This window comes from Chanodichthys erythropterus, chromosome 14 (assembly GCF_024489055.1).
Source record: "Chanodichthys erythropterus isolate Z2021 chromosome 14, ASM2448905v1, whole genome shotgun sequence".
NCBI lineage: Eukaryota > Metazoa > Chordata > Actinopteri > Cypriniformes > Xenocyprididae > Chanodichthys > Chanodichthys erythropterus.
Genome location: NC_090234.1, coordinates 43,152,771 through 43,165,652, shown reverse-complemented (window position 1 = coordinate 43,165,652; position 12,882 = coordinate 43,152,771). Strand labels below are relative to the sequence as shown.

Here is a 12,882-nt window from a genome sequence, read left to right as displayed (position 1 = left end):
CCCGACAGAAAGTGTGTCTCAATAAAATTTTAATTTAATAAATTAACATTTTTTTCGTAGCAAAGTCTGTAAAAAAAGAAGTGGAATTACTTTTACATTTATGTTCACTTAAAATTAGAAAACGAACTAACATTTATGACATCCTTTGCGATAAATTTTTTTTTTTTAAAAATGCGAGTTTAATATTTCATAGTGCTGCAATGACCCTTTTGGGTTCGCACACTGGCACTGCATCCTCGGGCGTCCTTGTAGGGCTCGGTTACTATGGAGATCATAAAGGAGAGCGCGTGCTTTTCTTCTCTTCTCGCGCGTGCACTAGTGGGAGTGAAGGGGGGGCGATGAGTTGAGAGATCAGTGGCAATGAGCAACACAGTCTCTACGTTATTAAATCTGTTCCAATTCATAGAAACAGTCAGAACTTTACATTAGGTCGGTCACTGAAGCCGGTAGTCCAGGGCAGCGTACGGAGCGAGAGTGGAACAAGATGGGCAGCGCGTCTTCGGCGTATCGGATGATATACCTGGACGTGGATGGACGGATCCAGAAGGTAAAACGCTCGAGTGACGCGCAAACTCTCTCACTACATGCATCGCATTGTGTTGAGGAAAAGACAGCACAAATGAAAGAATCAACTGTTTTTTAAAAAGTTAAAAGCCATTTTATTATCTGTCGGATCATGTTATGTTTTTCTTTTCTTTTTTTTGTAACTGAATGATATACAAAGAGTAATTGCTTTAAAATCGGTTTGTTGTGTGTTAAGAATTTAGATATTTTTCTTTTGATAAACTATTAGCCTATACATAAAGTTTTGTGCAGTTATTATAGATCTAATATTATATTAGCCTATATTATATATATATATATATATATATATATATATATATATATATATATATATATATATATATATATATATATATATATTCAAATTTGATTTTATCTAGTTATCAACTATCCATTTTCAACAATATGTTGTTCTATACAAAATCCCTAATAAAATATAATGTGATTAATTATATATATATATATATAATTAATCACTTTATATTTTATTTTGTTAGATTAATTATTACGGATTTTGTATGGAACAACATATTGTTGAAAACTGACAACTAGATCAAATTAAATTTGAATTTAAAGAAGAATGTTAAATTCTGTTTTTAATTAACTTTTAGTGTCATTACCTTGAGGAGAAAGCTAAATGAACTGTGAAACTGTCAGTGCTGTTATTTTAAAGTATCCTTACATATATTAAAATATTTACATTGAGCTTGAGAGGGCACAGTGCGATTTATTAGCACTTAAAGACATTTGCTTAAAGAATGTTTAAAATCTTTTCAAACTCACCCTTTCAAAATGGAAAACCCAGAATTTTGCAGATTGATTCGAATATATGGCTCTTTGGAGATTAATGATGTTACATTATAGGTTTCACTGATCTGCATTGGTGAACTGTACATTTCCTCTTCCACTGTTACTCACACCCTCTTTTTAATGTCTCCTGTTTGCCTTCATAAAACATTTCATTAGTTTTTACACACTGAGTACCCTGTATATGATGCTTAATTCCTCGCATTATAAAACTCAGCCTGTGTATTATGTTTTCAGGAGTCCTGTCTAAATTCTGTCAAGAGGTTGTAAGTGAACAGCTGGTCTGATTTCCTTTAATAATGTTAACAGATCAGGCATGGTTGATATATTATCAGTTCGTTTACAGGTATCCAAGTGACAATCAATTATCTTCTGACTGCTGTATGTTTGTTGCTCACACTTTATATTAAGTATCTTAACTACTACGGTGTGCAGTTCCACTATAAATTATCCAGTTGAAATAATGATAAACTGCTGTGGTTGCCAGAAATTCACTGTAAAAATACAGTGACAATGTTTCAGGATGGCATATTTTTCTACAATGTATAACTGCATGTTTCATCAAGTCATGTAATGTAGCAGTCTACTTGAACAATGGCTTTTTCCCTTAAAATTTACTGATAACCACCAAACTCTGTCCTGAGGGCCGCTGTCCTGCAGAGTTAGGCTCCAACTTGCCTCAACACACCTGCCTAGAAGTTTCTAGTATGCCAAATTAGACCTTGATTAGCTGGTTCAGGTGTGTTTAATATGGGTTTGAGCTGAACTCTGCAGGAAAGTGGCCCTCCAGGAGCTGGATTGGACATTATAATCAGTTAAATGAAAAAATTAAGTACATAGAAGTTCAAAAAAATGAATGCGAACTTTGACCAAATAATTCATTGCAACAAATTAGTGTGTTTTGCATACATTAGAGTAATATCAGGCTTTTGTTCTATTAGTTACAAATGCGCATCTGCTTGCCATTGTTCAGTTTTTGGCAATGGGACAAAACAAAATAATCAGCATATAAAAGCCTAGAACACGATGAAAAACAAAAGGACATTTTAATGAGCAGATCTGTATGTATCCAAACACTCACACCTTCTGCACACACACACTGTGTATATTACAGGAGAAGTGGTAAAATATCATATATTTTGTTTTAGTCTAGTGCAACCGTATGTCTTTAGGCCTTTTTCTAAAATCTCACAAAGTCCCTCGAAGGTACTAGAAACTTCTCTCCAAGGCTGAAATTAAGCTGATTTATTTTTGCGCCGTGGTTTTGGTGGTACATCATTTTATTGTGTCTATTCTCCAAGGCTGTTAGTTGTAGGTTTTATGTTTCATCTTTGACAAAGTGCTCCATTAGAAGCTCTTTTTTAGACACTAATAAGCATTTTTCATATCTTTGAACTCAGAACCTGCAATTGTATTAGGGAACAATTCCCCCTTCTCTCTCTTTCTCCCACTCCTTTGCTCATTCTCATCTGTCTTTCGAGCTCTAATTCTTATTATCGTTCTCTCTCTTTTTTTCCTCTTCTTTCTTTCGTCTGTCAGCTGCACCCCCCTCATTGTCTTTTTTTGTGTTTGTCACCTGTTTTTGCTGTCTTGTTGTGTCTGCTGCATGTGTTGTAAGTGGGTCAGAGTGCTCAGGGTCAGGACTGACACTACATGCAAATGATGGATGACAGCACTTGGCCTTGGCTTTGTGCAGAGTCTCAAATAATCAATAAACAATCATCTGTAATGGTCAGCATCATATATAGATACCAGAAGGATAATCATAGTCACATTGATTTTGCCCCATTTAAAGGAATCAATGTAGTTTTTTAAAAAAGCGTTAAACTCTATAATTATTATTTGATGGAATGACAATGAAAAGTAACAGGGCAGCGTTTTGGATGGCCTGGTCAGCAGAGAGACCATTTGAAAATAAGGAATGTTATTAATTTTATAATTTGACATCACGGTCTGAAAATAGCTTTATTAGGTGTCATTACCGAACTATTCAGTATTTGATCATTTTAATTCAGAAACATATTAGTTTTTTAAATTTCATTTGAATTGACATGTAACTTGTGTTGGAAAGTCCAAGGCTCCAAATTTTTCTCCAAAAAGTGAAAAATGTCATTACCATCACACATCATCGCCGTCACAAAAAATATACTGTATAAAAATCCACACCATCATACCATTAAATACCAGACACCATCATAACGGATAAAGTCAAGTCACATTTACTTATATAGTGCTATATCAAGTTTCAAAGCAGCTTCACATTAAAGGGATAGTTCACCCAAAAATGAAAATTTGATGTTTATCTGCTTACCCCCAGCGCATCCAAGATGTAGGTGACTTTGTTTCTTCAGTAGAACACAAATGATGATTTTTAACTCCAACCGTTGTCGTCTGTCAGTCAAATAATGTGAGTGGATGGGAAATCCATCTATAAGAGTCAAAAAAACAAGACAGACAAATCCAAATTAAACCCTGTGGCTCGTGACGGCACATTGATGTCCTAAGACACGAAACGATCGGTTTGTCATTTTTTACCTCTAAAACAACAAATTTGTCCGTTCAGCATCCGGTTAGTGAGGTCAAAAAACGCGCTCTGCTGACGGAAGTGATGTCTCGCACTTTGCTTCAATGAGTGCTAGACATTACTTCCGTTGTCAGAGCGCGTTCAGACCTCACTAAGCGAATGCTGATCGCAGTTGGACATACTGGTGTTTTAGAGGTAAAAATAATATAAATACTGTTCTGTTTCTCGCACAAACCGATCGTTTCGTGTCTCAGGATATCAATGTGTCATCACGAGCCGCAGGGTTTCATTTAGATTTGTCTATGCAAGTTTTTTTGACTCTTATTGATGGTGTTCCCATTGATATTAGGGGTGTAACGATACGCTCAGGTCACGATACGATACGTATCTCGATATTTTGAACAAAATGAAACTGAAATTCAAACAAGATTTATTAAAAAAAACATTAACAAATTTCAATAATTGTCCTTGTTGTACACACAAGATCACATTTCAATAAAATAAATAAATATAAAATTTTAATAAAAACCTTCTGTATTCAAATTAACAGTTGAATAGGGCTGTCTGTCACTAAAAAAATTTTTTTTAATTTAACATGAACTTAGAATTATGAATAGGGGCCGTTCACATATTGCGTCTAAAAACGCGTGGAAGGCGCGGCCGCACCGCTTCTCCTTCTTTCCAAAGCGCTTGCGCTCCCGTGGCGTCGGTCGTTGCTATATGCAACCTTGAACTGGGCTCTCCAAGAGGATCAGAGGACGTTTCTGCAAAGGATAAATGATTTCTAGCCCTTGCATTAGTTTTACTACGAGATATATTGATGGAGATAAGATATAAAAACCACCATGTACAGCTATGATCAGCTGTTCGGCTGAGCTTTTGATGTTTTGTTACGAAAGGCCATAGCTGATCGGTTGATTCTTGTCACACGACCTGCGGTGCGCTTGCGGCACTCTGAGAAGTTGAGAATTGCATGCGCGTCGCGACCGCGTTGATCCCATTATGAGCGCGCCTGCCGCGCGGCTACATTTGAAAATAATAACTGACTTGCACGCGGAAAAGACGCAATATGTGAACGGGCCACAGAACTTAAAGCAAAGCATCGCAAGCGTCTTTTGCTTTTCTGTGAGCACAGCTGTTGCTGTGCACTGCGGTGAAAGAAAGCCACGACTTTTCTCACGCGACCATGCAAGAGACTGACATGAGAAACGTTTAAACCTGCTTGCAAGATTCAATGTGTGCCCGAAACACTTACTGAACTAGAACTGATTGAGACACACCATCTACGATAAATCGTTACACCCCTAATACTTATAGTAATTTAAAAATGTGGTAGCATTGGATCTGGACAGGAAGGATAACTCTGGGAGTTGGAAGGGGTGTGTCGCGATTCTGCCTTCTCAAATCGCGATACAGGTTCGTGGACCTGCGTATCGCGATTTCGATTTCATATCGCATATCGTTACAGCCCTAATTGATATGCATTATTTTACTGACAGACGGCAACGGTTGGAGTTAAAAATCATCATTTGTGTTCTACTGAAGAAACAAAGTCACCTACATCTTGGATGCGCTGGGGATAAGCAGATAAACATCAAATTTTTATTTTTGGGTGAACTATCCTTTTAACAAACATAAAAATAACTGTTGATGATCAAATATGAAGTCAGTTCAATGTTGGTTCATTTCAGTGGTTCATAAAGGCATCTTTACACAGAAAAAGTGGCACAGAAACCAATAATTATAATAAATGTTGAAAATAACAACAATTTTACAATTTTATACAAAATTTTAAATGAATTTTTGAGGTAACAGGCGTGATTTTGGCTGGCCTTTGATACTATGGGCTGAAGTGGTATATTTTAGGTCTTCTTTTATGCAGCATTGCATATTGACACAAAATTTTGAGCAGGCACAGAGCCAGCTTAACTCGGCTGTGTAAAGATGCCTTAACAATATCGATTTTGCAGTGTTGAAGTTAGTGACATTATCTAGCTCAATTCAGTCAAATTTTGTTCTCATCCCATCAAAATTGCAGCGTCAGTGCAAAATCCCATGATCAGATCTTTTTATCTTTAATGTAGCATGAAGAAATTTCATTTTTCCAAGATTTTAAGTCGTTAAAAGTGGCCCTAACTGAAGAAGATCAGTTTGTTTTAGAGACACTGAACAGGCTTTGTGTTTCTTTTAGGTGGTTTTCAGCCGTTTCTGCAGCCCGTGTGATATAAAGGAGTTATTCTGCACTGCCACAGGGCTCTCCAGGTACAGTATGATGCATGTGTGTGTGTGTGTGTGTGCGCGCAGTTAAAGTGTTTCCACTTTTGAAGTGCTCCCATATTTAGAGAATGTGTCTGCTGCTGACAGGAACACAACCATTTCCCTTCTGGACTCAACAGGAGCAATGGTCTCCATCGACCCCACAATGCCAAACAACTCAGAGAGGTAATTTAGTCCTCCATCCCATTTATAAACATAAATTCAATACTTTTTAACTTTAAAAATGGCTTAAACACATGCAGTTAACTTCTGAATCAGCATGACACACAAATGTGTAGGCCTAAACAACATTTCAATTAGTCAGAATCTCTTCAGACCGATTTAAAGGATTAGTTCACTTCAGAATACAAATTTCCTGATCATTTACTCACCCCCATGTCATCCAAGATGTCCATGTCTTTCTTTCTTCAGTCGAAAAGAAATTAAGGTTTTTGATGAAAACATTCCAGGATAATTCTCCTTATAATGGACTTCAAAGGCCTCCAGACGGTTGAAGGTCAAAATTACAGTTTTAGTGCAGCTTCAAAGAGCTTTAAACGATACCAGACGAGGGATAAGGGTCTTATCTAGCGAAATGAACGGTCATTTTCGTATTCTTTAAAAAGCTTACGCTGTATGTCCTACACCTTCCCTGTTCTACTTACGGAAAAAAACGGAACTGGCGCAGCGTTTGTTCCGTAAGTTGAATATCATTGAAAAATTGTCCAACATCATTGTTTTAAGGCAGGAACACACCAAGCCGACGTTTGGCCATTTGTTCGTCGGCCGACTAAGTTTTTTCAGTGTGTTCCACACCGTCGGCTGAAGTTGTTCCTCGGCGGCTTTTTTTTCTGGCCGATTCGACATGTTGAATTGCCGTTGGAGCTCGTCGGTCCGTCGGGCCATCTGATAATTCTGATTGGCTGTTCAGATACTGCCACCTGCTGGTACGGGAATGAATTTCAGGTGCTACTTGGCCGCCAGCTGTCGAGCGTCGGCTTGGTGTGTCAGGCCAACTTTGGACCCAACTCTGGTCTGCTTTCGTCGCCACTAGTTCGTCGGCATCAGCTTGGTGTGTTCCTGCCTTTACCTTTTTGTGTTAAGAGGCGTTTGGCTTAGTCTTTGCACGTTTGCTTAGTAGACACTGGATCATTACTTCTGCCTACATCACGCGTGACCTTTCCAACATGCTTATGTAATGTGTGGCGGAATGCAGAGCAGTGCAAGATGAGCATTTGTGGATAAAAAATATATAAATGTTAATTTTTATTTAGAAAATGACAGATTGTTTTGCTAGATAAGACCCTTATTTCCTCTGCTGGGATTGTGTAGAGCTCTTTGAAGCTGCATTGAAACTGCAATTTGGTAGCCACTGAAGTCCTCTATATGGAGAAAAATCCTAAATCCATAATTTCTTTTCGACTGAAAAAGAAAGACATAAACATATTGGATGACATGGGGGTGAGTAAATTATCAGGAAATTTTAACTCTGAAGTTAACTAATCCTTTAAAAGCAAAGGGTCCACCATTTGGTTCATTTTATTACTTTTCTATATAGGCCTTTTTTCTACAGGTTAGTTCTGAAAAGTGACCTTAAGTCATAGAAATGTACTCCTAAAATTGCCATACTTTTGGGAGTATTTGAACTGTCTTAGCATGCAGTCCCTGTTTTTGTTAACAGCAAATACCAAATGTTGGAGACTGTATAATGTGAAACCAATGAATCAATCTAACACCAATTTGCAGACATACTCAGGGAAAAAATGGACACTCCTAAAAAATAAAGACACAGTTCAAACATTCAGAGGTGAGACGCCCAGTAAAGTAGCCTACTGTCTGTGCCTTATCTGTTGGTTATATGGAGATCTGCCCTACATGCTAGACAAACAATGGATGGCGGCCAGATAAAGATAAAGGGGAAGTTACTCTTTGAGAGTCTAAGTGTGTCCATTCACCAGTCACAATCACAATCGACTGCCAGAGGAGTAGACATCTTGGATAGTAATGCTGCAGAAAACTGCATCTATCATGAGGAGATGACTGTCATTTAGGCAGAGGGGACGTATTTTAGTGTGGCGCCAACTGCTTTGTAACTGTGTTTGTGTGTCCTGGTGTTTCTGAAGGTCGCCGTACAAAGTGGTGCCCATAACTGGCGGACAACTTGCAGGTAAATGTCAGATGTTCTGCATGTAATGTCATTTCACATACCCTAAATGTTTATGTATGTTTGAATCACGTTCAACACTGTGCTTTCACTGATATTGTTTACATTCCGACTGAAATGGGAAAATGGAGTTTGTTTTATTACGAAGACTGAAAGAGCTCTAGAGTGATCACTCATATGTTCTCAAATCTCCATAAATGGAGTGTGTGGAAAGCTGCGTGTGAGCACAAGAGCGACTCCATTTATCATTGTGGGAACACTCCTGCAGCGGGGGTGGACTGCAGTCTTTTCAATCTATCTCTGTTATCATGAGCAGAGAAGTGATTAGAACTTTTTATTGATTTCAAAGCAAACTCCTTTTTTTTGGACAGATTCTCTGATTCATCTGCATTCCAAGGCTATTTCTCAGTAAATGTATTATCAACATCATATAGTTTTCTGATTTGCTTTTCAATATCCCATCAGTTATACTGTAGGTATTTTTTATACATACTACTGTGATACAGTTTCTGCAGTATATGCATATTAGTATGCACATTTTCTATAGCATAGACTATTTTTCGAAAATCTGCAGTATCAGAGCACAAATGTCTATTGGTAAAGTAAAAATGCATGGAAATAATATACTTAAGTGCAAACTGAATGTAATGTTTTTCAGACATTGTTTTTTAGTTAAAGTCCCCCTGAAATCAAAATTTCATTTTTTTAGCTTTTAGTATGAATATATTAGCCTTAAGGTTATGAATAAACCGATGTGTTCCAAAACAATGACAAAATTCACATTTAGGAGATGTAAGCATTCAAAATTTACGTCTCTCACTTCCGCTAAAATGGATCACAGATTTTTATGACATCACTGCGGACTTCAGCTTCTCATCATATCTTCTGTCCAATCAAGTCCTCTTTAGAATCTGAAGTCCCGCCCCTCCTACACTATAAACACATGCTAAAGCTGAGGCTAAAATCGGTCATTTGTTAACACATTTACTAGTTTCTATATGGTGAATGGCACATAGTGCACTATATAGAGGATAGGGGACGATTCAGACAGTGTAAATATGCTTTCCATTGACACGAATTAAGTCCGTTTTCATGTTATTGTCATGTGCGAGTACAGTCTGCTCCAGTCCAGAGACACGAGAGCACAGAGCGGATCATACGCGCGATTTCTACAAACAATGCTGTGTTTTAAAGCAATATGTAGGAGAAACAGTTAGAGATTATGAGGAAAACTGGGTTTTATCAGCTCAGTGGCTATGGTCGAGCTGTGATCTAGGCTATTGGCTATTTTTCTTCCTGTTTCATTGGAAATTACGTCAACACAGTGAATAAAGCTGCGCGTTTCAAGGCATTTCAGAGGGCCTTTAATATGATGCAAGTGTGTTGCACACTTCCTGAGAATTTAAGCATTTTGATCACCATCTGGTGGCTGGCTGCAGTATAGGCCATAAACCCCGCCCTCTCCATATAATCGAATGGGACCTGAGCCAAACTAGAGTAAAATTAATTTTTTTTTTTTTTTTTTTTTTTTTCAATTATGGTTTCTGTCACATTAGTAAAAAAAAAAAAAAAAGTGCAAAAGAGAGAAAGAAATATGAAATTGCACATTTAATTCTGAACAAAAACACCTGAAAACATCAAATCATAATTATGACTTCCAAGCATGCAAGTACTGTACTGGAGGACTGGAGGCAGTAATAGCCTGTATAGCCTGTGAGCAGAGCTTATGCTGATGTGACCTGACTTTAGTTTGGAAATGAGAGAGAGAGTGTGTGTGAAATGACAAAGATCTAACAAATTGAGAAAGCTATTTGTTAATCTCATAACCATTAATCTCAAAGGCTGTGGCTTGGCTGGTGTGAGACACTGAAAAACATACTGCAATAAGTCCATTGCATACATTTGAGAGCCCTCCAAAAAATACATATCCAGACACTAGCAAAACATCTACTATAATCAGTATTGGGTTTTAGTTTACTCTAAAAAAGTAATTCATTACTCATTACTAATTACTTTCTAAATGCGATATCAAACTTAACCAGATGAACAATACAAGGATAGACATAAAACTTTTTTTTTAATTCTTTCAAATAAATAATATAAAATTGCATAAATTATTCTTTTATCTTTTCTATCATGTATGTTATTAAAACATTACACATTACACATTACATTTTTACATTAGACATTACATTTTAATGTTAAATCGACACTTGTTTTTATATAGAATTGTTCTATGGTAATATTGTGCAACATTATTACAATTTAATTTTATTTCTATTTTAATGTAATTTAAAATTTGTAATTTATCCCTGTTATGGCAAAGCTGAATTTTCAGCATCATTACTCTAGTCTTCAGTGTCACATGATCCTTCAGAAATCATTCTAATGAAATAATGAAAGAAAAAGAACCAAGAGATCTGAACTACGAGTGTGAACACACCCTTAGTCTACAAGCAGCGGTTAACAGGCCATGCCAACCATCCAAACCTTGAGCCCTTGGCAATGACAGCCAGCCAATAGGAAGTTTACCAGGTTCTTTTATTAGGCTGAGATTTGGCCCATACAATGAGAGGAGCTACATATGAAAGTGTGTATGTTTATGAAGTCCCACTCTGTATAATTGTAAGTGTCCAGCGTTGTGTAAGAAGTCACCGTTTCTCTGATACAAGAGCAGGTGAGATTGCCAGGACTGTCCTGACTATTTACTGTTACTGAATATTTACTGTTTGTTGCAGAATGCTTCATTCATTGTACATTTATTGCTTATTTTATTTAGGCTGACAGGACGAAACAGATATATCAAACTGTGAAATCAGTGTTTGGCCATGATTATGGATATGGATTGTTTTCTCATCTCTCAGATAAAGAGGAGCTTTTCCAGAATGTTCTGACCCAGGTGGCAGAGCAGTTCTCCAGGTATTTCCACCATCTCTGCTAATCCATAATGACCTTCCTTTGATTGAATTTTGAATCATTTTGGTATTTCAAGGATGAATGATCTTTGTATGTTTCTCTCCATCTGCACTGGTCTGCCTCCCCAAGAGCATTTAAAATCAACGAACTGAAGACTGAGGTGACAAATCGCCTAGCCATGCTGGAGAAGAGAGTGGAGTGTGAGTTTTAAACTGTTTTCACTCAATATCTTGTCTAGTGTTTTGCTGATGGACAGAGGGCATGCTAGAATGGAAAAGCTAAACTTGACAAACATGATAAAATCTGCTCACAGTTGTTATTTAGTGCAACAGCAGTGCATTATAGGTAATGTTCTGGTGTACCTAATGCAGGTACGAGGAAGTAGATATGTTTTGTGTTTGATTTATGTAAGAAGCCTTCCATACCACAATTGATATATAACTCAAACAGCCAATTTATTGTGCACTATATCCTATAGATATAACACTAGCAGATGATCCTCTAGTTGACACAATTCACTTTGTCATTAACAGATGAACATGTTGTGTCTAGTGTTTTTGCTACATTATTGTCATTGTTATTAATGGAGAACTTCAAGAAAGTAAACAGAATCCAGAACACTCTCTGCATCCGAAACTGCATACTAGTAGGTGGATTGAAACTAACTTCACGACTGTTTACAATTTGATTAAAATGAAAACTAAAAGACTTTCAAATCACATGAGCCGATGTTTTACTCACATAGATAACATAACAAATGTTTAAACTGAGAAATTTTAGTTTTATGCATATAAAGAGCTCATTTCAAATTTGATGCCTGATGGACATGTTCTTTACAGGTTTCATGAGATCCATCTCTCGGACTTTCTGTTGATGTGTTTTGTACCTCTTGCTCATTTGAAGTTTTGATTACACTACGCTTACTTTTGTTGCAAACTCTTTTCATCCAAAGTGAGTGACCTGGGGTTAATGCCTTTAAGAAGGCTAATAATTGTGATAGCACTGTATGGATATTATGGGACCTCTCCAGCTCATAGGTTACTTCTTCCTTTTCTGTTTGCTTAGTTCTATTTAGTCACTTTGATAAGATAATATGTGGACAATATTTATTACTTTATATTATTTGGTGTAGATTTAATTTTATATTTTTGGTCACTCGCATATCTCACATTTACAAGGCACTTCTAGTTTCTTTACAACTGTATTTGGAAAGGAAAGTTATTCATTAGCCTTCCACACTGTATATTTTAGAAGGCTCTGTACTCAGCTGAAGTGTCACGTGCAGAGAGCCGTGTACCATCAGACTATCAACAGAGCCTGTAAATTGACATATAAAACCAGGTCACAGTTTATTATTCAGCTGTTTCTTTGCTCCTTTTGTTCCTATAAGCACCCTTAGGTGCAAGGATGCTGATTTTGTGATGACATCCATATTAATATACCACCATTCAAAAGTTTGTGGTCGTAAGATTTTTAAAATGTTTTTGAACAAACTCTCTTATACTCACCAAGGCTGCAGTTATCAAATACAGTAAAAACACCAATATTGTGAAATTTTATTACAATTTAAATAACTGTTTTCTATTTGAATATATTTTAAAATGTAATTTATTTCTCTGATCTTCTCTTCAGAAATCATTCTAATATGCTG

General features: G+C 36.8%; 1 protein-coding gene across 4 annotated transcripts in view; it reads left to right on the top strand.

Annotated features, from left to right (window-relative positions):
- Nucleotides 1–370: 370 nt before the first annotated feature.
- Nucleotides 371–12,882, top strand: part of pde9aa (phosphodiesterase 9aa) — a 42,513-nt gene continuing 30,001 nt past the window's right edge. For 2 of the 4 annotated variants that reach the window (XM_067409422.1, XM_067409421.1), the window contains exons 1-6: nt 371–547; nt 6,087–6,157; nt 6,260–6,337; nt 8,275–8,318; nt 11,180–11,234; nt 11,361–11,431. In XM_067409422.1, the coding sequence (XP_067265523.1) occupies nt 485–547; nt 6,087–6,157; nt 6,260–6,337; nt 8,275–8,318; nt 11,180–11,234; nt 11,361–11,431 (382 nt within the window). In that variant the 5' untranslated portion in view covers nt 371–484. Of the gene's footprint in view, nt 548–6,086; nt 6,158–6,259; nt 6,338–8,274; nt 8,319–10,892; nt 10,993–11,094; nt 11,235–11,360; nt 11,432–12,882 lie in introns of those variants that run through there. The other 2 variants (XM_067409425.1, XM_067409424.1) reach the window with 2 other exon arrangements.